General features: G+C 51.9%; 9 protein-coding genes across 9 annotated transcripts; 5 read left to right on the top strand and 4 right to left on the bottom strand.

Annotated features, from left to right (window-relative positions):
* Window positions 1-574: 574 nt before the first annotated feature.
* Window positions 575-2,102, bottom strand: ALTATR162_LOCUS3367 (uncharacterized protein; the record flags this gene model as incomplete). Its single annotated transcript, XM_043310973.1, has 2 exons — window positions 575-1,067; window positions 1,126-2,102. 2 exons carry the CDS (start codon window positions 2,100-2,102, stop codon window positions 575-577), a joined length of 1,470 nt encoding a protein of 489 aa, XP_043166908.1.
* A 1,054-nt stretch (window positions 2,103-3,156) lies between these two features.
* On the bottom strand, window positions 3,157-5,870 carry ALTATR162_LOCUS3366 (uncharacterized protein; the record flags this gene model as incomplete). The annotated part of the gene is made up of 9 exons (XM_043310972.1): window positions 3,157-3,351; window positions 3,406-3,633; window positions 3,688-3,735; window positions 3,791-3,995; window positions 4,719-5,050; window positions 5,100-5,411; window positions 5,460-5,573; window positions 5,629-5,708; window positions 5,756-5,870. 9 exons carry the CDS (start codon window positions 5,868-5,870, stop codon window positions 3,157-3,159), a joined length of 1,629 nt encoding a protein of 542 aa, XP_043166907.1.
* A 636-nt stretch (window positions 5,871-6,506) lies between these two features.
* Window positions 6,507-7,358, top strand: ALTATR162_LOCUS3365 (uncharacterized protein; the record flags this gene model as incomplete). The annotated part of the gene is made up of 1 exon (XM_043310971.1): window positions 6,507-7,358. The coding sequence occupies one exon, from the start codon at window positions 6,507-6,509 to the stop codon at window positions 7,356-7,358; it is 852 nt and encodes a 283-aa protein (XP_043166906.1).
* Window positions 7,359-7,533: 175 nt separating this feature from the next.
* Window positions 7,534-10,096, bottom strand: ALTATR162_LOCUS3364 (uncharacterized protein; the record flags this gene model as incomplete). The annotated part of the gene is made up of 2 exons (XM_043310970.1): window positions 7,534-9,999; window positions 10,052-10,096. The coding sequence occupies 2 exons, from the start codon at window positions 10,094-10,096 to the stop codon at window positions 7,534-7,536; spliced, it is 2,511 nt and encodes an 836-aa protein (XP_043166905.1).
* A 427-nt stretch (window positions 10,097-10,523) lies between these two features.
* Window positions 10,524-11,982, top strand: ALTATR162_LOCUS3363 (uncharacterized protein; the record flags this gene model as incomplete). The annotated part of the gene is made up of 2 exons (XM_043310969.1): window positions 10,524-11,730; window positions 11,774-11,982. The coding sequence occupies 2 exons, from the start codon at window positions 10,524-10,526 to the stop codon at window positions 11,980-11,982; spliced, it is 1,416 nt and encodes a 471-aa protein (XP_043166904.1).
* A 1,866-nt stretch (window positions 11,983-13,848) lies between these two features.
* On the top strand, window positions 13,849-16,115 carry ALTATR162_LOCUS3362 (uncharacterized protein; the record flags this gene model as incomplete). Its single annotated transcript, XM_043310968.1, has 4 exons — window positions 13,849-14,120; window positions 14,168-14,331; window positions 14,384-14,760; window positions 14,808-16,115. The coding sequence occupies 4 exons, from the start codon at window positions 13,849-13,851 to the stop codon at window positions 16,113-16,115; spliced, it is 2,121 nt and encodes a 706-aa protein (XP_043166903.1).
* A 1,301-nt stretch (window positions 16,116-17,416) lies between these two features.
* Window positions 17,417-19,338, bottom strand: ALTATR162_LOCUS3361 (uncharacterized protein; the record flags this gene model as incomplete). Its single annotated transcript, XM_043310967.1, has 2 exons — window positions 17,417-18,271; window positions 18,319-19,338. The coding sequence occupies 2 exons, from the start codon at window positions 19,336-19,338 to the stop codon at window positions 17,417-17,419; spliced, it is 1,875 nt and encodes a 624-aa protein (XP_043166902.1).
* Window positions 19,339-19,853: 515 nt separating this feature from the next.
* Window positions 19,854-22,931, top strand: ALTATR162_LOCUS3360 (uncharacterized protein; the record flags this gene model as incomplete). The annotated part of the gene is made up of 3 exons (XM_043310966.1): window positions 19,854-19,896; window positions 19,946-20,352; window positions 20,403-22,931. The coding sequence occupies 3 exons, from the start codon at window positions 19,854-19,856 to the stop codon at window positions 22,929-22,931; spliced, it is 2,979 nt and encodes a 992-aa protein (XP_043166901.1).
* A 769-nt stretch (window positions 22,932-23,700) lies between these two features.
* On the top strand, window positions 23,701-25,475 carry ALTATR162_LOCUS3359 (uncharacterized protein; the record flags this gene model as incomplete). The annotated part of the gene is made up of 5 exons (XM_043310965.1): window positions 23,701-23,838; window positions 23,949-24,035; window positions 24,088-24,447; window positions 24,497-25,346; window positions 25,396-25,475. The coding sequence occupies 5 exons, from the start codon at window positions 23,701-23,703 to the stop codon at window positions 25,473-25,475; spliced, it is 1,515 nt and encodes a 504-aa protein (XP_043166900.1).
* Window positions 25,476-25,524: the final 49 nt, after the last annotated feature.

Raw genomic sequence — 25,524 nt, 5'->3', positions numbered from 1 at the left:
GGTCGCGTGCAGACAAGTGGAGCTTTCATCTCCTGCGGCCGTGCTCGAGCATGATTGGGTGATGGAATATGCGACCTTCTCGGTGTAGTTAGCCAGCTCGAGACGGACGCTGGAGATTCGGGTAATTCATCGCTCACTTGGTCTCGTGCACACGCTGTGCATGCCCAGGAGGCCTGTCCTTGGCTAGGTCGCCAGTGTCGACGATCGGAGAGTTGGCCGACGAGCTGGCCGTTGACCCGGCCGAATCGTGCAGACAGCGTGCATGTCTAGGGAAAGATTAGAACGGCCATGCCGAAGATCGGCAATAGCGAACGGTAGGTATAGTGAATGCTAAAAGCTGTGATGTCGAAGTGATGTCCGACAGTACGGGAGGCTTCTCTACCTAGGCAAGCCTAAGAAAAAGTGTGCCGAGGTAGAGCCTTGTCAGCCTTCATCCTTACCTAGCGGTGTAGCCTCAACAACAGACACGTTGAACATTCTCGATGGCATGAATCGTATCAAGTTCTATCCTAAGACAACATCGGTCTACCAATTGTTTATGCGTATACTTAGTCAACCTCCTTCGTAACGTACATCAAGCCGCCCTCTGTATATTCACAGGCTCCTCAACGACATCGTCCTCTTCTAGAACTCTAACTGCTTCAAGTTCCTCCTTCCGTGGCTGTACCCTCCCGCCGAAGAACGCGAGTAGTAACAAATCATATGTCGCTTTCAAGCTACCTGCTGCAACAAATGCGACCCAGAAATGATTGTTCCCAGCAAGTACACCAGTAACACTTGGTCCACTACTCTGAGACAGCGTTTTGAGTATATTGACCACGCCCATAACAGCCGTTCGTTCTCCCGGTAAGACGACGATGGAAAGGAAGGCTGATCGGGGCGCTTGGTCCATAGAGTTGAGCACTGAGCGGCCAACAAGGAGACATATAGTCAGGCCAAGTCCTGATGGAACCGGAAGTAGCGCGAGGAAGATTGAAGAGGGAAGGTGAGTGAACACCATGGCTTGAATCAAACCAAGACGTTTTGCTAAGCTTGAGGCGAAGACGTTACCGAGTGTCGATACGAACCTGTTCGTTGATCAGTCCATGGCTTAGGGGCTAAGACTTGCTTGTAAATGTAACTTACCACGTTGCAGACATGATGCCGCCTAACTTTCCCTTTGGCAGATCGAACTTACGTTCCATGTAATAGTTGATCAAACTAAACGGAACCATGCCGGAACCCAAGGAATCCAGGAAGAACAAGCTGCAAAGCTTGATGAGAACGACGCGGCTGGACTTCGAAATCTTGCTGATAGAATGCCAGAACTTCTTAGTCTCTTTGGGCGCTGCTTCCCGCGCCGGAGTATCCGCATTCTCCGTCTCATTGCCGTTCAACAATGGCTCGGTCTCGGCCGATGCAACAGTCTTCTTGCGTTCGTCGTTCCAGTCATTGTGTTCGCACTTCTGGCTCAAGAAGAGTGTCATCAGAGCCTTGACACAACCAACACCCGTGTAGATCCAGAAGATCGCGCGGTATGCGTCCAGATCTGTCCAACCCTCGGTAGCCTGCAAGCTGTCGACGGCCACACCACCAACAGCCAACCCCGTCGACGTGCCCAGTACGGCCAAGACAACGTACCAGGTATACACATCTGATCTCTTGTCCTCGGCCACCAGATGCGCTAACGTCGACTCTTCAACCGCTCTGAACGGCCCGATCTCGTTTCCACTCGGACTGATAACACCGATGATAGCTGCGAGAAGCAAAGCAATATAGTTACTCGTTGTGGCAAAAACGGCGCCGGATATTGCCATAGACACCGCTCCTAGTAATAGCGTGCGACGTCTACCAAGCGTATCGGCAATGAGAGTAAGGAGAAGACTAATCACTACATCTCCCAGCAGCGTCAATGACATGAACAGTCCAATCTGTTCATCCGAAAAGCCTTGCTCTTGGAAGAAAAGTGCTAGGATGAGTGCGACGCTGCCATACGCAAACAGGCGAATGTAACGCGCCAGGATGATGATGTAGACATCTTTTCCGGCTTGTTTCATAGTGGCGAGGCCGAGTTCGCGACCGAGCCATTGAGCCGCTCTGACAGGCGCATTTTGAATAGACATACTCCAGAGTGCAGAATTAGGGTGTGGTCGTCTCAAATGCGCCATTCACGTGAAAGCGTTGGAGGATGCGTTGGGGAAAGCGAAGGGGCGGCGTCTCTCAAAAGTGCTCAGATTAGTGCACCAGTGTCTTGAGGCATTGGAAAGGATAGAAAAAACTCTAGAACGAAAGAGTAAAGAAGAAGCTTCAATTGAGATTGCTTTTGCAGACCGATGCCCGTGGACCGGAGTATTTAGTGTTGCCTGGAGGCCTAGTCGAGTTTCGCGCATACGTCAGCGCCTGCATTTTACCGGATGTGGGAAGGAGCGAAGGATACGCGGCACGTCGTACATGCCGAGAAGGGCGCTTCGAGGGCTGATATTCGTTGACAAAAATATTGCTTAGTAGTCCTAGTAGGACGTTTAGAACAAAGAAGCTTTTTTTCTAAGTTGTACTTAATATTTGAAGTGTACCCTAAAGGTATACGTTGTTCTTGTTGTTACAATACCCGCAGAATGTTTCAAGTATATACCTTCAGGGTACCTTTTCCGACACAAGGTTATGCTTGAAAAGAAGAAAAAACAAGCTCCTTCGTACGTTAGCATCAAAGTTATCATAGTCGGCTGTCTGTTGTACCTGCATTCATCAGTTTTGGCGTGATAGTTTTGGTCCCTTCACATCACTGAACGCAGATTTGTGGTTTGTCGAGCAGACACCGAAAGCTAGGAGATAAAATCTGATTGCCCATATTAAAGAACACCTGAACACACCGAAGGAAAGAGACTTAGTGGCCACCACAAATTGTAATGCAGACACCAGCACATCCCAGAAATCCAAACGAGAGCCCCTATTCTATGCGATCGGGTGTCGCCATGCTAGCACACAAGTTCGGAATGGAAACGGGGAGACGGTGACGAATGGAAGAGACATGGCGGTCATGTAGTCAGTGAGCATTATGGTAGTACCGCACCAATCCTCGCATCGCATAAAGACGGGAGCTTAAAACACCCTCGCCGCATGTCGCTCGTCCGTAGACACTGGTACGTTTCTCCGACACATAACAACTCTTCCTCTTCTCTAGCAGCAACCACCGCCGGATCCGTTTTGCACACCTTGGCCCTGGCCGATAGGGACTGTGGGCTTGGTGTTGGCGGTTGTGGTACCCATGCGCTCCTTGATCTGGCGGGCCATAGTAAGGAAAGCTTGCTCGACGTTGGTAGCGCTCTTTGCGGAGGTCTCGAGGAAGGGGATGCCGAGACTGTCTGCAAATTCCTGATGTTGTTGTTAGATATTGTGAGTGCTTGGCGAACAGCGGCATGAACGTACCTTTGCGACAGTGTACTCGACGACCTTCTTGTCCGCCATATCGGACTTGTTGCCCACCAAGAGCTTGTTGACACCCTCGGTTGCGTATCGGTCAATCTCCTGCAGCCACTGCTTTACGTTGTTGAATGAGTCCATGTCGGTGACATCGTAAACGACGCAGATGCCGTGGGCGCCGCGGTAGTACGACGATGTGATGGTTCGGAAACGCTCTTGGCCGGCGGTATCCCACTATCATGACTATTAGTACCCGCTCCCAGACGCAGCACTCCCGAGTATACGCACGATCTGTAGCTTCACGGTCTTGCCATCGAGCTCGATCGTTCGGATTTTCTGGTCCTTGTTAGTTTATCGCCGGCTTAGGCTGCGAGTGCGCGGGTAGACGCACAAAGTCAACACCGATGGTCGAGATGTAGCTCTCGGTGTATGTGTCGTCTGCAAAACGGAGCAGCAGGCAGGACTTTCCGACACCAGAGTCACCGATGAGGAGGAGCTTGAAGAGGTAGTCGTATCTGTTGTGCAGCGAACCGTCAGCGGGTGCCGTTGATGGCGGGGACGACAGCAACAGGGCTGCAGTCGGTTTAAAAAGTACTCTGCAGGTATCCACGTTAGCATGGTCCTAACCCCAGATTTGGTGTCGATGTTCCCCAGCCTATGGCGGTGGGCGCTGCGCGGAGGCTACGTACCACTCAGGGTTCATGATGGCGGTGTTGCGGGGTTGAGAACAAGGTAAAGACTATGGACGTAAGTTGGGGGTTATCAGAAGCAGCAGTCGTGGGGTATCGCGAGTCGTCGAGGCGGACGGTGTTAAGTAGAGGTGGACGAAGTGCAATGCGCGGATACCAGATGTGAATTAGCTTGGCATTCAGCCCAAATCCGTGGTCACAAGTTGCCGTAGCTCGTCGCGCCATGGAACATCACATTCATGCCTGCTATTCTGCCGCCTAACTTTCTCCAGTGACATGACCGGTACACTGTCTAACGTGTGACTCTTAGTCTGACCCGTTTTCACACCAAGACAGTGGCTGATCATACATCATAATTCAACAGATGCGATCAGTACTCGCACGTGACAGCCGCCAGGGTCCACTGGTGTCAGCCAGCCATGGCACGCATCATCACTTTCAGTTCACCACGTTGGCGGTTTTCAGCCTAGTTTTTGATGGATTGGAGAATGTGTCATTCGTTCGCAGCGGTATGCGGTCCTTCGTACGTCGTTGCCTTTGACGTAGCCCAACCTGCTAGTTCCTAGCACCGGTAAACCCAAGCCTCCCATATATTACAGACATCAGGATAAGTTCATCGCAACACATTACATTATCTTGCCGAAAGCAGGGATCAGCGTTTGAGCCAACCAGAAGGAGAAGACGAGCTTGGGTCCGGTCATGAGCAGCTTGGGTGTCAGTCCCTTGAAGAAGGAAGTGAATCCCTCGTGCTTCATCATGTTGGACACAATCCTAAAGCCACTCTCAGGGTTCTCAAAGTTCCTGTTCTGGATACGGGTCTTGATGACATCGAGAGGAGCAGAGACCACGAGCGATGCGCTTGCTCCAGCGATCGAGGCGACGAAGTTTTGCGACCACGATGCCGAGTTGTAGTCGGAGAGTTTGTAGAGATACTCCTTGGCGACCGCGGAACCACCAAAGAGCTGTTCTTACGTTAGCATCTGCTTGTTTCCGTGGGGTGTTCGAACATACCGCAAATGAGCCTGGCGCGTTACGTGCTGCAGTCCATCCCCAACCACGGTATAGTCCAAATCCTTCGTCCGAGACAATCTTGAATAGCCCACGGCCTCGGAAAGCCTCAGGGTTTGTCTGGCGCTTGATCTTCAGGACATCCAACGGCAGAAGAACAATCTCACCGATGCCGATAATGGAACCTGCAGTCGCGTGCATGATAGCCTTGCCGTTACCCTTGCCAAATGTGCGATCGAAGCTGTCACCGTGGTTGTGCGCGAGGTAGTCCCGTACAAAAGGCTGTCCGCCGAACTTGTACACTCGTTGAAGTACCTAACGGGGTCAGTTCGATTCCTTTTCTCCTCACATTTTCAAACGCACCTTGTATGCTGCAGCGTATCCGAGACCGGGGAAGAGAGAAAGGAATCGTCCAGAGACTGAGGCACCGGCCGCGTCCCTGAAGACGACTTTGTTAAGATGCGCTGCGTTTTCGATCTATGTGTGCTCGAGTCAGACGCTATCATGGTGTAATTTCGTCGATAAGTCGCACCTTGCCAATGTTGCTCATCAATCGCTTCGCTGTGGTGTCTACCGGGTGGAAAACCATGAGTTCTGCAATTCCCGCACATCCTATCCAGGTCAGATTGGTGATGTTGACTTTGGAATGATATGTTTACCTGCGCCCAACACCCTGGCTGTGTTTGACTCCCTCTTGTACACCTTTGCGGACGAGTTGGTGCCAGCTGCGGCTTGCGCAACCTTTGCTACGGCTTCTGAAGGTGATGGCGTCATTATCGAGAATTTCGAGGAAGGAGGAAATTGAGAATTGACAGGTGTAGAGGGAGCAACAGCGCAGGGCAATTGCGGTACCGAGCAGTGAAGAACGGGAGCTAGAGATAAGATGCCCAACGATACCCGCTCCAAAAAAAAGTAGTCGGGGAAGCGAGTTCAATGTCCGGTGTCGCCCCGCCAAGCCGCTACGACGCATATCCTGGAGATTCTTCCATCTCGACATCAGACAAAACATCAGCGTCACCAGGCAAGGAGGACATTTTTGTCGCATCAGACGTCTCTAAAGAACTTACTGTTCTCTTTCAAGTCGTATTACATACATTAGGTAAAGGCATACCCTACTTTGTGTCTTGTTAGCCTATCTAGATAATTCCTACACTGCGAATACCTTTGGGGTAGGTCATTAGCAGTATCATGCATACTCGATGGTTGATGTTTACCTGCTCGAGTGATAAGCTACATCTACAGGACCAAACGGTCCGACTACAGATATCTTAGAAGTTGCTATGAGGCTGTGCATCAACGACAAGACTTAAAGACTTAAGGCGCGCAGTGTGCGAATCTTGGGAATCTTCGTCTTCTCCAACACCACAACAACACATTTCACGTCAAGAAAACTGCCAGTACCACGCCATAATGTTCGACAAGCTTCGCGGCAAGTCGCCATCTGGTCATTCCAAAGGGGATTCGATTGACAATACCCCCAATGAACCATCATCTGCACCCCCACCACCGGCCTACACAGCTGCTTCCTCAGTACCTGCATCAGCAACACCCGTCCAAACACGATTCGCATCTTTATCTCTCCATAGGGAAGACCGTCTCCGTTTCCTACGCTTCCCCGAACCCGTCATCTCTAGCTGCCGTGCAACCGTTCTAAGAACATGGCCCCAAGGCATCGACGAAGAGCGCAGATATGCAAACAGCCAGGAGATGAAACTCAACGGCTACCCCTGGCGTGGGCATGGCAAAGAAGGTATCCACGCGCGGCGTCTGATGAACGGCCTACTAGCAACACTACATGCATCAGGATGGCTCTTGACGCTAAACACTGACATCAGCAAAAGCGCTATGGATAAGGATACTCTGCTCTTCCGAAACCAAAGCCCGCCCCCGACACCGCATGAATGGTGTGTCGTATCCTTCAGTCGTCAAGATCGACTTCGCTTTATCGACGCACCTACCTCGCTGTATAGCTCGCTCCCCTCTCGCGTTGGAGCCAACTGGATCTCGGCGTCAGAACAGCATTCACCTGGGATCTGGGAATTCAAACTCAGAGGTTACCCATGGCAGGCTAGCGGAGAAGAGACAATGAGAGTGAGAGAGTTATTGATTGCGCTGGTAGAAATGTTGGAGGAAGAGGGATGGAGTGTATATGCTAGCATTGATCAGAAGAGTAGTGGGGGGCAGGGCGTTAGCGAGACGGATACTTGGCACTGTTGTAGGGCGAAGGGATGGGAAAGGGGTATGCCTGTCTATCTTCGGTGAAGTGGCGTAGGGCCAGAGACAAGTAACACTACGTTGAAGACCTTGCGGGTCCATTGTACATCCTAAACTCTGTATTGCTTGCTTAAAAAGGTCCAAATACCCAAACGCCGTTTATGCATATCTTCAAGTGGGTATACACGAATGTTACAAGCTAATTTCTAAGCTCCCTTCACACTTAAGAGAGAGGGCTGCCAATCTCCTTCTTTACCCAGTTCTCCAATCCACCAAGAGCGATAATTTCTTGCACATTGGGAGGCAGCTCGCCAACCTTGACGTTCCACTTGGCGCCATTGGGTCCTTCTTGTACATTGACCGTACTCCTGCGGACATCCCACTCTAGGGTCCAGCCAGTGCGGCGGGTCAATTGCTTGGCTTGGGAGGGCTGAGCAGCAGCGGCCGGGGGCGGTGAATCAAGCGATTCACGGTTGTTCGAAGGCTCCTTGATAGCTTGTTGTGATGACGACGCGTCCTTGGAGGAGAATACTTCGCGGAGACGGTTGGCCAGCTTGGGTACCTCGACACCCATCAAAGCATTGTTGATGCTGTTTCGGCTGAAGATGTTACCAAAGCTACCCGAGACGACTAGCGGGATGCCCTTGGCCAGGATGGCAGTTGCGGCCTGCTCACGACTGCTACCACAGCCGAAGTTGAAACCTGAGACGAGGACATCACCGGCCTTGGCTATCTGACCAAAGTTGGGGTCGTAGTTCTCCATGCATACTTCTGCCATCTTCTCGCGGGTTACGTCATCTTGGTATGTGTATTTACCAGGGTAGATACCGTCGGTGTTGATGTTGTCTGCGTCGCAGAAGACGATCTCGCCGCTGATCTTCTCGGGGAAGCCAGGGAGAATCTCGGTCAGGGTCTCGGCCTCCGAGCCTGGTGTTGCGGGTGGGTTCACGGATTGTGTCTCGGACTCGGTGTTGCCAAAGGTATCGATAGCAGCCTCAGCATCCTTGATGGCCTTCTCGAGCATGTCTTCGATAGTCATCATGCGCTCTTCCTCAGGGACACCATCGCCCTCTCCGCGTCGAACACCCTGGTAGCCTTCGGGGGCCTCGTACCATCCAGGCCCCGAGATCTTACCAGACAAAGCACTTGCTGCAACTACTTCAGGGCTAGCTAGGTAAGCCTTGGCGTCAGGTGATCCCATACGGCCCTTGAAATTACGGTTGCTGGCGCTAATACCAATCTCACCAGGCTCAAGGAGACCTGTACCGAGTCCAATACAAGGACCGCAACCGGAGGGGAGTGGCTGTGCGCCAGCTTCCAGAAGCGCCTGCCAGTCGCCAGCCTCTTCCGCAGCCTTTTGTTCGGGAATTGATGCGGCGGCGATGTAGAAGTTGACATTGTCAGGAATCTTGGGGATCTTGCCGCCGTTCAGAACAGCAGCATCCTTGAAAACATTGGCGGCGGCAGCAAGATCAGAAGCACGGGAGTTGGTGCAGGATACGAGATATGCCTTGTTGATGGGGATGTTTTGGCTCTGGAGCTCAAGTAGCGGTGTCGCGACCTTGACGGAGTTTGGACCGGATACATATGGTGACAGCGTTGAGAGATCAAGGAAGAGCTCCTTGGCATAGACAGCTCCCTTGTCTGCAGCCAACGCAGGCTTGAAGATGTGACCCATCTTCTCTCCAACGATACCAGTAGCGGTGAACAGCTGATCAATACGTTCATGGATAAACTGTTGCTGGTGGTGGTCCTTGGCTTGACCCTCTCCCATAGCGGCTAGAGTTGCCCTCGCGCGAAGCCAGCCGTGAAGTGTAGAGTCGATGGGGAACAGCCCAGTAAGGGCACCCCATTCTGTTGTCATGTTTGCAATGGTGAGGCGGTCGTCGATGGGTATGCTACCAAGGGTCTCATCGGTTCCGGTGAACTCGATAGCGTGGTTGAGCACTTCGTCCTTGTTGAAAAGACCAGCCAGAGCAACAATGACATCCTTGCCAGTCACGCCTTGCGGCATCTTGCCATTCAGGGTGACTTTCGCGACAGGGGGAATTTGCCACCAGGTCTTGCCCGTTGCCCAGATACTCGCAGCATCGGTTCGTACAACAGGTGTGCCCAAGCATCCGATACCGCCGTACATGTTTGAATGGCTGTCGGACGCCACAGCAAGCGTTCCTGGCCATGCATAGCCCTCCTCTACCATGATCTGGTGACCGATGCCTCGTCCAGCGGGGTAGAAGACGACATCCTGCTTTTGTGCAAATGCCTCGATCTGGCTGTACTTCTTCAAGTTCTTCTCCGTCTTGTTTTGTACGTCGTGGTCGAGGGTCATTACGATTTGCTTCGGATCATTAATCTTGGTGGCTCCGATGCCCATGAACTTGAGAGCCACGGGCCATGAGTTGTCATGTGTCATGCATTTATGTGGTTGCAATGTCACATAATCGCCCGACCTGAGGATTTTGCCTTGGGCAATGCCAACGGCATGTCGCTGCACAATCTTCTCTGTAAGTGTCTGCGGGGTTTTGGGCGTCTCGTTGAGCGAAGAGAGAAAGCTTGCCGCAGGGCTCTCTTTCATGGAGGGAAACACATCCTGGGCATCGCGACGGCTAGCCGTCGTAGCAAAGGTTCGTGGCGCGAGACATGGTCGAGGCGAAAACGAGGCGGTACGAAGAGCAAGACTTGCTCGAGGCTACATTTGGAACATTAGACAATTGAAGCAAAAAGGAATAATTCAGACATACTGCTAGTTGCCTGCGACCCAAGAGCCGTGCTGCCCGTAGTGACATTGCCATTGCTGGTACTTGGGATGGCAGCAATGTGGTGTATGCAATTGTGAATGCGCGTTTCCCCAGACAAAAATTCCCCACCGAAGTTCGGCGCCAGTCATCCATTCCCTCGCGCTGCCATTGGACACAACCGGACGCGCTCAATTGCTTCGCATAATGCATTCAACTCCCACGCGGGGAGCATGTAGCATCTATAGCGCACCATACTTGGGTACTCTGCATACGGTGCCCAGCATGTCCATGTTGCATGCTAGCCCGAAGTCGGAAGCAGCACTTGGTAAGAGGCTGGTATTAGAGTCATTCTTCGTATGACGCGACCTGAGAAGACTTCGACTATACAAAACCGCCCCTCTTTGCTTAATTTCTCTCATGTAACTTCGGTTTTACTCTACACACAACACTACTCACTTCCAAGCCCGTTGTCACCATGGTCAACCGCTCTGACGTCAACTACTTTGGCGCTGGCCCCGCACCATTGCCCACCGAGGTCCTCGAGAAGGCATCGCAGGTGCTTCTGAACTACAAAGACAAGGGCATCGGTCTCTGCGAAATCTCCCATCGCTCTCCAGAAGCCAATGAGATTCTTGCAGACACGAAAAAGGCGCTTAGCGACTTACTCGAAATCCCCGACGACTACGAGATTCTTTTCCTCCAAAGCGGCGGTAGCGGCGAGTTCAGTGCGACCGTATACAACCTTGTCTCGATATGGGTAGAGAAGAAGCGCGCAAAGATCGCGGAAGAGGTGGGCGACAACAAGGAGGAGTTGATGAAGAGGCTGCGCAAGGTCGTGGACGAGGAGCTCAAACTCGACTACCTCGTCACCGGCTCTTGGTCGCTCAAGGCATCGCAAGAGGCTGCGCGTCTTGTAGGAGCCAAGCACATCAATGTAGCCACCGACTCGCGCAAAGTAAATGACGGCAAATTTGGCAAGATCGCATCCGAAGACCAGTGGAGCCTCACATCGCGTTCCAAGGGTGGGCCTGCCTTCGTATACTTTTGCGACAACGAGACCGTGGACGGAGTCGAGTTCCCGTCTTTCCCTCAGAGCCTTGAGGGTGACGATGCGCCATTGGTCTGTGCCGATATGTCGTCAAACTTCATTTCCCGGAAGGTCGACGTGAGCAAGTATGCGATCATCTTCGGTGGCGCCCAAAAGAATATTGGTAACACTGGTATCGCGATTGTGATCATGCGGAAGTCACTCCTACCGCCACACTCCACCCCAGCTTCGCCTGATCTGATGAGAGAGCTCAACTTGTCTGTTGGTCCCATTGTGCTAGACTATCCTACCATCGCGAAGAACAACTCACTTTATAACACACTACCCATCTTTGACGTATGGGTGGCCGGCCAGGTCATGTCCGGACTGGTCAACTCTTATGGCACAAAGCGCATTGGTGGTCAGGAAGAAGTCTCCAACGAAAAGGCTCGCCTCATCTACGAGACGCTTGAAAAGTATTCCAATGTTTATCAGGTCGTGCCCGACAAGTCTGTACGCAGCAGGATGAATATCTGCTTCCGTGTCTCTGGTGGGGATGCGGACAAGGAGAAGGCTTTCCTCGCAGGCGCAGAGAAAAAGGGCCTGCTAGGTTTGAAGGGCCACCGAAGCGTGGGAGGCATCCGTGCTAGTAATTGTAAGTGCCTGTATACTTCCCATATTATTGATCGTGCTGTCAGTCATGCTTCGAGTCGTGACTTTACAGGGTACGTTGGGCTACGCGCCTTACAAGCCAACGTGGTCTAACGTGCTCAATCCGGGATTCGGCCTAAGGCAAAGCTCTCCAATAACTCAGGCTAACTTACTTGGTACTCCAGACAATGCGGTCTCGCTAGATGGCACGAAGCTGCTTGTTTCGTACCTTGAAGAATATGCAAAGTCAGCTTGAGCGAGGCTTCATACGAGAGCATGAAAACTTCTGCAGGTTAGCCCCATAAGGCAAATTCTGACCACAATATAATATCCTACTGTCACATTGGTGTCATTCAACAAGACACCTGTGAACAAAAGAACAAACTCACAGTTCACACTGTCTGGCCTTCCTGGTGTTGATCCTGCCTATGATAACCGATCACAATGCTTGCATCCGCCCAGTTCGTGATTTGCATTATCGGAGAATATTCTGAGGCACGCCCCTGTGTCTCGTCCTGTGTGGCTGGGGCAGTGTAAAGACCAGTGGCTTGGTCTTCTCGAAAGTTCTCCTCTTCCAATATGTGCATCATTATGCCTTCACGAACTTCGTGCACCGCCTGTTATAGTAAGATTTGCAAGTCCTTCTCTACTCCATCTTGGCTTTGGTGGCTTGCCGGATCAAACTCCCGACCATGTCGGTTACGACGTGACAGCCAGGGTACTACGACGTGAATGTGACTGTACCACTTTGTAGCCGCTGAAATCTTAATGACAGCGGCTATGGGGCAGCCTGTAACGGTGCACATACTGATCGTTGTGAGGTGTTGCGTATTTGACGATGTACAATCGTCTCGAACATGATGCTTTTCTGCGCCACGATTGTCCATGCCGCTTGACGGATCCAGTAGTTGGAAAGTCTGTTCAGTGGAGAACCTAGCTGCGCCAGGTTGTGGTTCGACTCAATACCCCATCTGATCATCTCAATCGGCTCCTTCCGTCTTGCATTCCGAGAGATCTATCGCGTCCTTCAATCTTACACCTATGTCTTTGAATCATTCCTACTGGTCGGGTGTGCAAGACTGGCCCATCTACAACACTTGATGTAGCATTGCCTCGTGGCTTTACCCATCACCCTCCGTTTTCTATAATACATTGCTTATACCTCGTCACTAACCGATCCACTGCAGACCGTGTCATGAACTTACCAGGCCCTCCCGGCGACCGTTGAGCCGACAGGGGTTCTGGAGTTCGCAGTGTCTCGGACAGGGTTGAAGCGAGGATCTGCGGCACAGTCTAAACCCAGCTCGCATCAGAACTCTAGTCCGACCACATCCACCTCACCACCACCGACTTTGCGCCATTCTCTACATCAGCGCTTCCGTGCTTGAAATAGCCACCCATGAATCCAAGTATAGTGCTCAGCGTCAGAAGAAATTACGCGGTTCAAACAACAACCAACTCGAAGAGTACGGTTGCGCTATGATGAGGGCGAAGGGGGGAGGTTCACTGGACCCTGACGGAGACGGCCAGTACGGCAACGTCAAGCAATGACGTCTTACTGAACCCGTTCAACCCGGTCGATATCACGGCAAGGCCAGAGCGAGAGGGTTTTCCAAGGCAGCCGACTAGTGTTCGGCGCAACGGTGCCTACACGGGTTTCGCTGCTTCCGCTGCCCAGGTTACCTAGTAGTATGCGTGTGGCTCGCATGAGGTTGAAACTCCACTTCTACCCATTGCGGGAAGATGCGACCTGTAATATGAACCGACTGGATCTTTGCTAATGCGGGTCCTCTAGCCAATGACTGTATAGACGCCTGAGGACCGCTGTTCCGAAACCGTGCGTTGCTGCTACCGCCCAGTGGTTTTGTCATATACCGTTTGGAGTCTCATACCCGTCTCTTGTCTCTTACGTCTAATGCTCACGCTCTTTCCCCTTCTTTCGTTGCTCTGCTGGCAGGCTTAGCCATTTCCTTCTTTGACGCTGAGCTGGTTACTCTTTCGTTTACGACGTCAGTCTCACGGTCTCCATGAATACCTAGTCGATTTCCTTTCTTCAGCCGCTGCTGGTTACCAGCGAGACAATATTATTTCGTATACACCCGTTGTAACTAGGGCCGGCGAGATGGAATCATGGGCCGACCATTTCCCTCAGCTCGAGGTCCGATCGCACTTCAACTTAACTCTCAACACTTCGGCTGTCCGTCAAGTTCCCTGGACACAAACAAACACAACAAGGACACTTATCGCAAGTCTACAGCTGCAACAAGTACAAACGCTTCGAACGACACATCTTACCCTGGGAGCATTTAGCCTTGCTTTGACATTATTGACGGTCCATCGAATCGTGTCGGACGCGCGACGAGCAGCAGCTCTTCAGGTTCTACCCAGGAAGAAGTCAGTGCAGAGTAATGGAGGCTTGAAGATTAGCTAACAAGCTCTAGGAGGTTCAATGCATTACACAATGTCCACCCTGCCGAGACTTTCCCGCTCGCGTTGGCCTGCGGTGCCGTTCTACAACAAATCATCTTCGTATCAGTGCAGGGCACTACACTTCATAGTGTGTTTTCAAGGAGTTGTCGCGGATTGGCAATGGTCACATTTCCTGGTACGCCTAGTATACGTTGCGATTTGCGGACGAAGAGACTGACGGGTGGCAGCTATATTTCTGATCGGATACATCACCTTGGTTTTCGGTATCGAAGTAGTGGTCAGAGCCTACAAACAAGACCGATTCGCCCCACGCGGCAAGTGGAACACGATAATCTGTATCGCCGTTGTATCGTTCATGCTTCTACTCACCTGGATGCCAACCGTTGCCTGGCCATCGCCAAACACCTGTTTTGGTGGTCTCATCTGGTTTCCTATGCGATACGATCTTCTTATGTTGATCTTTCTTTCGGTTCTTGTTTTTCTCTTACTCTTGGTGGCCGCCCTGATCAGCATTCAACTGATGAGAACGCCGGATCTGGATCACAATGAGCGTATCTCAGCTTCACGCATGACCTACTTCTTGATTGTGGCTGCACTGATCTACGTAAGTATTCATACTACTTCCCTAGCTTCCCTAGCTGACAATAGTAGACTCTCGTCATCCCGGTGGAAGTTCAGTCTCTTCGACGAGAATTTATGGAAGCACTAGCCGCTTCTCGGATCGCTGAAATCTCGCTCTTCTCCTCAGGAATGGTCATCACCTTCTTCCACCTCTTCCTTCGTACGAATGCGACACGAATGGTCATTCGTCCCATTGAAGAACTCAAGGCTCCTGCGAAACAACAACGACCAAAGATCCGGTTCTTCGGCCCTAGCGATTTGGAGATGCAGATCAGCGGCCCAATGGCACTACAAACAACTCAGCGTCTACACAGCCAACAGGGTCTCATTGACGTTGGGCCAGAGAAGAACCGTGGCGACTTTGACCCCGAGTACTTCGAACGACCAGAGCGAGCTTTGACACCGGCATCGACCAAACCTGGAAGCCCGATCGATCTCACAAAATGGCCTCTACCACCTGCTCTCGATAACGACGCTACAACACATGAACGTAAGCAAAGCTACTCCCTGTTCCCAACACGCGCAGAAGAGGTACCTCGCCTTCCCCCTACTGTCTACGATCCGAAGGCTACGTCAGACGGTCCCTCGGTTTCCAAGCTTGCCCTACGCCGCTTTACACGACGAGGCTCGGTCACCAATGTCAGCGATGCTTTCGACTTCCTTAGCAAGCCCAAGCTACCTTTTGCAGAACGGCACCAGCGCATGCAAAGCACCGATAGCAGCGCAACAGTTCAGATTGGCCTCCGTTTCTCAGTTGCGCCTGCGACACTTGCAGCAGCCAAATGTACAAGAGCCGAACGGGATACACCACCGTTACAGCGAGGCGTTACCGATTCAAGTGAAAATTCCTTGGGTCTCCCGATCCAGAAGCCTTCTACAACAAACACATCACCATCAGAGGAGATGCCCAGCCCCAGCACATTCCCCCAACCACCCCCGCGTGGTGACTCGCCAACTCGACCCAGAGCAAACAGCCCGGGACGGACCCCGGCCTTCCCTCTCACCCCGGCAGCTCAATCTAGCGCCTATCTTCAGGCTCAGCGCGAGAAGTTACTGCCCTCTCCGCCACCGAAATCGCCAAACCCTCCCCCACGCTTTGCAACTCCTACACAACCTGCCGTCCCCGCACCTGCCTGCATAAGCGGACTGCGGATGAACCCTGTAACACCCGTTGCCTCAGTTGGTTCACCCACCACATCATCACAACCAGCGACACCAGCATCAGTTACCAACCTCGCACAATCAAACAGTGGCCGTGCATCTCCGTCACCCACAGCCCGCATTCCGCTTGGTGCAGGCACAATGTCACGAAACCCACCACCCAATGGCTGGATCTGAGCGGTCTGCTTTGAGTGGCATCGCATGAAACACAAGGGTGCTTTTCTCGGGTCTTTTTTCCTTTCTATCGCTAGACCGGAATCGGCGACGAGCCGCTGTACGATAACCTGGGGAGATGCAGGTCTCTGGATTTCTTGTTTCTTTGCTTCGGTGACTTGAGTGGTTCGTGTCTGGGCAACATACCCACACAGGCGTTACGGTTTCGGTTTCATGTTTGCACAACTCCTGCGACAGCGTCTCGCACAGGCCATCTTGGCCTTGTTGCATGAAGGTCATGGGCTTACTATAGGCCTTCAGACCCTTCCGGGCCTTCTTCGTCACGTCGTTTACGATACGAACATTCATTCACGACACCGGTGCTGCGCACCCTGCTACGGAATTGGGCACAGTACATCCGCTCTCTATACCCATACCTTTCCATCTCTTCCTCTCCCCCTATTCCCCAGTTATCTTTCTTCACATCTCATTTATCCCCCCATTGCCTCTTCATTGAGCTTCGTAATTATTCAAGAAGGCGGTAGTCGATCTTCTGTTACATATAGTACACGAGCAGAGTCTGTCAATCTCGTTGGTTCGATTCGAAAGTAGCAGAAATATAAACAAATGAAAACCATCTCTTCATGTCCTCATTCCTATATTCTACACCCTGGTGGCTCATTGTTGGGTCGTCGATAGCCCATACGAGGAGGTTCATTTTTCGAGTTGTACCTACGACTAAAGATATTCTTTCAATGGTACTCCTTATAAGAAACTAGCTTCCTCGGTACTGTGTGTAGATTATCTCAATATTTCTGTCAACGCGAATAGGCCCTTTAGTTATTTGACATCCAATCTCAGCCGCTCATCCATATGCCCGTCCTACCTATTCTCCACCGAAAGATTAGTAACCGAAACCCTTGTGACCGCTCACTTTATAGTATTGCCCAGCCACGTGTTAGTCGCATCACCATGCGTTCGACTCATCTGCTCGAAACAAAAGGCGAATGGAAAATGGTGGATCTACGCTTAATTCCCACCCAGGTTCCGGCTTGCTTGCCCTGGAGAGAAGTCCAAGATTTGGAATACTGGTTCTTGCACGAACGATGCTAGGGTCTTCACTTGGTCATTGCCCAGTCGGGCCAATTGATAGATCGTCCATCCCTTCATCCTGGCTTAAGACGAGATGCGTCGGTATGCAAGGAACTGATGACGCGAATGACGCCAACGGTGGAACACAACACGTACGCATTGATATCATTCCTTCATTGCTACGTAACTTATACAACCATGACGCTTATACTACAGAACAAGATTATACTATTTCATCGTCTCCAGCGTTGCCAGAACTTCCAACCCACTTTCTCGTTGCCTTCTTCTGGCATACGGAACTTGGTTTGCTCTTTCCCTCTTCGCCTTCCTACCCATGCGAACCAAATCACTAAGCCCACTACCATGAACGCTACGACGAGTAATGTCTGCAATGGCTCCGCGAACACGGCTCTGCTCAGCAGGAAGAGACTAACGCAGCAGAAGATGATGGGCGTGGTGATCCAAGTTTTGTACGGGCGTTCTAGATCTGGTTCGCGGACGCGAAGAATAATGAGGCCAAGCACGGTTTGGAAATAGAACGCGTACCCTGCCACGCCATAGAAGGTGACAAGGGTGTCGAAAGAGCCAACCACGATGTAGATGGCTGTGAGGACGGCGTTGAGTACCATGGCAGAAATAGGTGTGAAGAAGAAGCCTGCATCAGCATCTGCAAACCAGCTCACTAGCTTCTTGGGTATCTTGCTTTTCCCTTGTGTTGCGTTCATGCTGTGCAAGCGGATTGCCCTATGGTTCTTTCCTAGACCGATATTTCCGAATAGAGAAGGAAGGTAGCCTTCTTTTCCGGCAGCGTAGACAAGGCGGCCAGATGTGAATGTTGTTGCGTTCAATGCGCCGAAACATGATCCCGAGACAAACAGTGCGAGGATGAAGGAGCCAATGGGACCAAATACTTGTGATCCAAAAGCTACGGCGACGGTGTTGGAGGATTCGATGACAGAGGTGGGGAGTACGAGGAAGTAGGATATGTTGGCTAGGATGTAGCAGAGTATGACGAGTGGGAGGGAGGTGTGGATGACGCGAGGAAGGTCACGGGTTGGGTTTTTGAACTCGGCAGTCACGTAATTGACCTGGTACCGTCAGTAGAAGTTGATGAATTGCAAGAGTATTGACGTACGTTATCCCAACCATCGAAAGCCCAAAGTCCGGCATAGAGTGCCACGGCCCAATTGCTAACGTTTTCACTAGTATCCTCAAACCAACCGCGATTCTTCCAGTCCTCGTTCGCGTCGCCCTTGTACGAGAGCCCCGTTGCTGCAACTACGATACCGATTACTGTGACTCCCGTGAGTGCAAAGAACTTCAGAAACATGAAGACGTCGGCACTTCTTGTGCCCAGCTTTGTGGATACACAGTTGAGTAACGTAACGGCCACCAGTCCCACCAGAGCCACGCCCTTGTTCAACCATGTGCTCGCGTCTACAGCTTCGGCACCAATTATTGCGCGCACCAGGTACTCTCCAAATATTATTGCAATGATGGCTGCTGAACCCGGCTTCAGCACCACGACTGCGCACCATGTAAATAAGAATCCCGCCCATTCTCCGAAAATTTTAGACAAATAGACTTGTGCACCACCATTCAGTGGTATGGCACCTCCGAGCTCTGCATAACTCGCGGCACCTGTCCAGGCCAGAATACCAGCCACGACCCAGACTATAAGGGACGCGCCTGGTGATCCAGCATTCTTGTTGACTTGTGATGGCGAGGAGAAGATGCCACTTCCGATTATAAGCCCAATTACCAAGGACAATCCATTGAGGTATGTTAAACTCTTGTTCTTCTCCAATGAGCCGCCATTAAGCGCATTCGACGGGTCTAGGGCTGGGTTTGAAGGCGCGCCCAGTGCTGTATATCCCTGCGCGGTGCTAGAGAGGGGAAATAGGTTGGGCGCGAAATCGAAGGCTGAGGATACGCTGTACGAGCGATTGTGCCGTGGTCTGTTCGGATCGTGGCCGGCAGGGTTCAGTTCTGACAAAGGGTCCTCATCGTCAAAGGACAGTCTGCGCGAAGAAGGCGCGCCCGAAGTAGAAGACTCTTCGGAAGTCCGCCGTGAAGGGTGCGACGAGGAGGCCAATGAGGCAAGTTCAAGCGAATCGCGAGTCGGCGGTGGGAGGTTGGAGTAGCGACCGGCCATGATGCGGAGGAGATTTGGAAGAGCTGCGCGCAACTCTACCTGCTAGCCATGGAGGGAAGATATGATATGGTAAGCGAAGTAGTATATAGGGGTAGTATCCAGCACCCCTTTGTCAAGCATTCACAGCTGCCGTGTATGAGTGGTGAAGCTTGCATGCGCTGTTGAAACCGACGGGCTCCTATGCCGTCATGGGACTAGCTCCCGTTTCGACGCTAGCTCTGGAGGCTACATTGGGTTGTGGAAGCTCATCTTTGCACACTGCATATGCCGTGGAGGTATTCTCCAAACTCGGCGTTGATGTCTAAACAAATGAAAGACGGTGTGTCCCTCCAGGTTACATCATAGACACAACGTGAGTAGACGACCTTCTTCTTCGTAGTCGTCAGACATCCAAAGTGTTTGCACGAGCCTCGTGTTATCGATAAGCCAGAAAAAGTGGGAGCCGTTCACAACTGGAGGCTTGGCGTAGATCTGGTTGCGCATCCTTCCGACTATGAATACGACAAGTGTACGACATGCGCATACGACTAGGTGATGCGTGGTCTCAGTCTGCAATCCGTAGGCCGGCGGCGCGCCCCACGTCTCCCAGTCCTCCGATCGCGTATAGCTTTACGATGGGCGGGCACGTTGGAGAGGAAGTCAAGAGCTGAAGGAATCAAAGTCGAATCGCTCACTGCGAAATGGCAACCACACTGGGATCGACTATCTTCCCAATGGCACAACTTGCAGGAGTCCGACAGAGGCAACGCATACGTGCTGCCCATGTTCCCATACCCCTCAGGCACGCTCCATCTCGGCCACTTGCGCGTATACACCATATCCGATGTTCTCTCCAGGTACAAGCATATGCAGGGTTACAAGGTCCTACACCCCATCGGATGGGATGCATTTGGTCTACCGGCTGAGAACGCAGCGATCGAGCGAGGAGTACATCCGGAGAAATGGACACTACAAAACATTGAGACTATGAAGAGTCAGATGCAGGAAATGGGCGGACGCTGGGACTGGGACGCTGTATGGGAAACGATTGATGTAGTCAAGCATGGGCTGATCAATCTATGTAGGAAATACGAACATGCGATCCCCACTTCTACAAACACACCCAGCGCATCTTCCTTATGCTTCATGAACGTGGGCTAGCCTACCAAGCCGAATCCCTCGTGAACTACGACCCCGTCGATAAAACCGTCCTCGCGAACGAACAAGTAGACGCCAATGGCTGCTCCTGGCGCTCCGGCGCAAAGGTCGAGAAGGTGATGCTGAAGCAATGGTTTCTGAAAATCAAGGAGTTTCAAGAGCCTCTTTTAAAGGATCTGGATGCTCTTGCACGAAATGGAAGGTGGCCTGAGAAGGTCCTTGCCATGCAGAGAAACTGGATCGGCAAGTCTGAAGGCGCGCAACTTTGGTTCGACATCGTCTCGACTGACAGCGAGATGCGCTTTGAGCCTGTCGATGTCTTCACTACCAGAGCTGATACATTGTTCGGAGTGCAATACATTGCCCTCTCGTTGCGCCATCCAATCGTCCAGCAGCTGGCCATCGAAGATGAGGAGCTTCGCGCCTTTATGGAGCGAGCAAAAGAGCTACCTCCAGACACCAAGGAGGGGTTCAAGCTGCGAAGGATTGTAGCGCGCAACCCGCTTGCTCATGTACAGGGCTCTACGGGACCTTGTGTTCCTGTATACGTGGCTCCATACGTTTTGGACGATTATGGCTCTGGCGCCGTAATGGGCGTCCCAGGTCACGATACGCGAGACCATGCCTTTTGGCGAACAAATGTTGGTGATGAGCCAGTCAGAGTCGTTGTATCCGCTAAGAAAGGCACCCTACCACTGCCGCTTGTACCACGCAGTGGCAAAGACACACCTGTGACTGAGAAAGGCTTTGTTGCTGCTGACATAGAGCACTTCGGTGGCATGACTTCGAAGCGAGCTGCGAATGAGGTTGTGCAAGCGATAATCAACACCGGAAAGCCAGCCCAGAAAACCGCAAACTGGCGACTTCGAGATTGGTTGATCAGTCGGCAGCGTTACTGGGGTGCACCCATCCCTATCGTCCATTGTGACTCTTGTGGGGCTGTTCCTGTGCCTGAGAAGGACCTTCCTGTCGAGTTACCAAACCTGCCTGACAGTTTCTTCGAGGGCCGCAAAGGCAACCCATTGGCAGAAGACGAGAATTGGAAGAAGACCAATTGTCCGAAGTGCGGCTCGGCTGCTGAGCGCGAGACCGATACTATGGACACTTTCATGGACTCATCTTGGTATTTCTTCAGGTTCTTAGATCCGAAGAACGAGCATGCCTTGGTTGATCCGGCGAAGACTAATAGCGGTATGCCAGTAGACCTCTATGTCGGCGGTGTAGAACACGCGATTCTCCATCTGCTGTACGCACGCTTCATATCCAAGTTCCTTGCAACCACTCCAACATGGCCCAAAGGTTATCTGACAAACGGCGAGCCTTTCACACGTCTCATCACTCAAGGTATGGTACACGGAGAGACATTTACAGACCCCGAAAATGGTCGCTTCTTGCGGCCAGATGAGGTTGACCTGACAAACCCCTCCAAGCCCATCATCAAGGCTAGCGGGGTTACTCCAAACGTTAGCTTCGAAAAGATGTCGAAGAGCAAGTACAATGGCGTGGACCCAGGTGCCACAATCGCCAAGTATGGCGCAGACGCAACGCGTGCGCATATGCTTTTCCAAGCACCCGTCAGTGACGTGCTCGAATGGGATGAGAAGAAGATCACTGGGGTACAACGGTGGTTACATCGAGTGATCAAGCTGTCAACCGCACCATGGATACCTGACGATGAGGTCAAAAGGTTCGTGGTACCGGAACATGTCGACAAGAAACTCCTCAACATTCTGCAAGATGCTTCGACAAGTGGGGACTCTAAGAACGCCACACGCGAAAGCTTGGTGTCTACTATCAGGCCAGATGAAGCGAAGCTCTGGATCAAAACACAAGAAACCATCGCCAGTGTCACCGAATCGTACTCGCAGACATACTCTCTGAACACCATCATCAGCGATCTAATGACGCTGACGAACACTATCTGGGACACTCCACATGCGTCTTCCCTTACACCATATCTCAAATGGTACTCTATGGCGCACCTCGTTCGCATGCTTGCCCCAATCGCTCCTGGTGTCGCCGAGGAAGCCTGGCACCAATTGAATACCTGTACCATATCTCAAACGCATGAAGGCGGTGTACAAACCGTCTTTGCAAGAAGCTTCCCAACCGCCGATCTCGCCATCATACCACTTCTCACCACGACACGCAAGTGTGTAGTTCAGATAGATGGTAAACGTAAATTCGATGTGGACATCCAGAAGCTCCCCGAATCGATCAGCCCCAAAGACAGCAATGCTGTAACGAAGTTTGTCCTGGGTGAATTGGTGCAGACAGACGAGGGAAGGGAGTGGTTCGATAGACAGACTGGAAAGATCTGGAAATTGAGCGCAACAGAGAAAGAGAGCGAGGAGTTTGAGGTAGTACCCGAGGGATGGAAGGTTATTGCTGTGAACGGTGGTGCATTATGCAACTTTGTTGGGCCGAAGAAACCCAAGATCGAAAAGAGTAAATGAAGATATGTTTAGATAAGATCTTACTTTCCAAAGCAGTGTACAATATATGCAGTTCTCTCAACTTTACTGAGCACCTGAAGCATACATCATCTGTTATGGCGTGGCACAGCTATGAAAGTTCTAGCGAATACCTTTAGGGTACAGTTTGGGGTAAGACTTAGATTGAACACAACACGGTTTTTACCTGATGCTTGAAGCATACATATGCTGCCGCCATGTAGCCTGCCAATGCGTTTCTCAGCGACTACCTCCAGGGTATATCTTGGTGTAAAGATAAATCAGAACGGAGTCTTCTTAGAAAAAGCATCGGCATCCAGTTTATGGTTGTGAGATCTCGAGGCGGTTATCCGATCGGGGCAAATCGGAAGGGGGCGTTAGGCGTCGTAACATTGATCGAGAGGGTATGCATGTGGAGTGACATGCCAACTTCAGAGGGTGAGAGCCACTCCATCTGAAAATTGATGGTATTCTAGGAACGTGCTCTAGATATCGTGGGGAAGTTAACTTGTCTGGGTTGTCTCCTCGCCATTAACTAACCTGGTGGGCACTAGTCGCGCACGGATCTCTTGGAACGCCGTCCGCCTTCTTGTCGAGCTGTGAGAAGCTCTTTCCTCACCAACCCACCCTCTCTCCACTCACCAATCCGTCTACCACATATCTCACAATGCTGAAGAGGTAAGCCAAACGCCCACTGAGTCCAATTGACGATGAATTGAGATGGACTGACGCCTATTTCGATAGTGGGATCCAGCAGGCGCTCCGCGCCTCCATGCGCAGGCCGGCCATCCGCCGCAGCGCATTTTCGCCCATGAAGAAGAGCTTCGCCCCAGCTATGTCCACACGCTTCGCCAGCACGGATGCTACAAAGGATGGCAAGATTCACCAAGTTATTGGTGCTATTGTGGATGTCAGTACTATCTGTCTCTTCAGGAAAAGTTTTCTGGTCGATGGTGGTGGAGTTTTGACTTCGCCATTAGCGATCGCATCAAGACAACGGCTACTGACAACCAATTGCAGGTCAAGTTCGACACCGAGCAGCTCCCTGCCATTCTTAACGCTGTCACAACCCAGAACGGTGACCAGAAGTTGATTCTCGAAGTTGCTGTAAGGACGCCAAGCATCGGATATGTGGAACGGCATCACTGATTCAACACAGCAACATTTGGGTGAGAACGTCGTCAGATGTATTGCCATGGACGGTACCGAGGGTCTCGTCCGCGGTTCCAAGGCCACCGACACCGGTGCTCCCATCAAGATTCCCGTTGGTCACGGTACCCTTGGTCGTATCATGAACGTCACTGGTGACCCCATTGACGAGCGTGGTCCCATCAAGGCCACCAAGTACGCCCCCATCCATGCCGATCCTCCGGAGTTCACCGAGCAGTCCACCTCCGCTGAGGTCCTTGTTACTGGTATCAAGGTTGTCGACCTGTTGGCTCCTTACGCTCGTGGTGGAAAGATTGGTCTCTTCGGAGGTGCTGGTGTCGGAAAGACTGTCTTCATTCAGGAGCTGATTGTAAGGACACAGAATGTTTGCAGGTTGAGCAATAGCTAACGGTAAGCAGAACAACATCGCCAAGGCCCACGGTGGTTTCTCTGTCTTCACTGGTGTCGGTGAGCGTACCCGTGAGGGTAACGATCTGTACCACGAGATGCAGGAGACTTCCGTCATTCAGCTTGACGGTGACTCCAAGGTCGCCCTTGTCTTCGGTCAGATGAACGAGCCCCCGGGTGCTCGTGCCCGTGTCGCTCTTACTGGTCTTACCGTCGCTGAGTACTTCCGTGACGAGGAGGGTCAGGATGTGTTGCTCTTCATTGACAACATTTTCCGTTTCACCCAGGCCGGTTCCGAGGTGTCTGCTCTTCTTGGTCGTATCCCCTCTGCCGTCGGTTACCAGCCCACCCTCGCCATCGACATGGGTGTCATGCAGGAGCGTATTACCACCACCACCAAGGGTTCCATCACCTCCGTCCAGGCCGTCTACGTGCCCGCTGACGATTTGACTGACCCTGCCCCCGCCACCACCTTCGCCCATTTGGACGCCACCACTGTCTTGTCCCGTGGTATCTCCGAGTTGGGTATCTACCCCGCCGTCGACCCTCTTGACTCCAAGTCCCGTATGTTGGACCCCCGTGTCATCGGTCAGGACCACTACGACACCGCCACCCGTGTCCAGCAGATTCTCCAGGAGTACAAGTCGCTCCAGGATATCATTGCCATTCTCGGTATGGACGAATTGTCGGAAGCCGACAAGCTTACCGTCGAGCGTGCCCGTAAGATCCAGCGTTTCCTGAGCCAGCCTTTCGCTGTCGCCCAGGTCTTCACTGGTATTGAGGGCAAGCTTGTCGACCTCAAGGACACCATCCGATCATTCAAGGCTATCTTGACTGGTGAGGGTGATGACCTTCCCGAGGGTGAGTTTTCTCCATATCTGTCTTCACAGCGTATAACTAACGTTTCTAGGTGCTTTCTACATGGTCGGTGACTTCGAGTCAGCACGCGCCAAGGGAGAGAAGATTCTTGCTGAGCTCGAGAAGTCATAGACGGACTTTTATGGTGGGTGAAGAGTCGGCCAGAGTGTCTAGGGCAATT

Source organism: Alternaria atra (assembly GCF_907166805.1).
Source record: "Alternaria atra isolate CS162 genome assembly, contig: 22, whole genome shotgun sequence".
Lineage (NCBI taxonomy): Eukaryota > Fungi > Ascomycota > Dothideomycetes > Pleosporales > Pleosporaceae > Alternaria > Alternaria atra.
The sequence above is the reverse complement of the archived record's forward strand: the minus strand, read 5'-3'. Positions and strand labels throughout refer to the sequence as shown.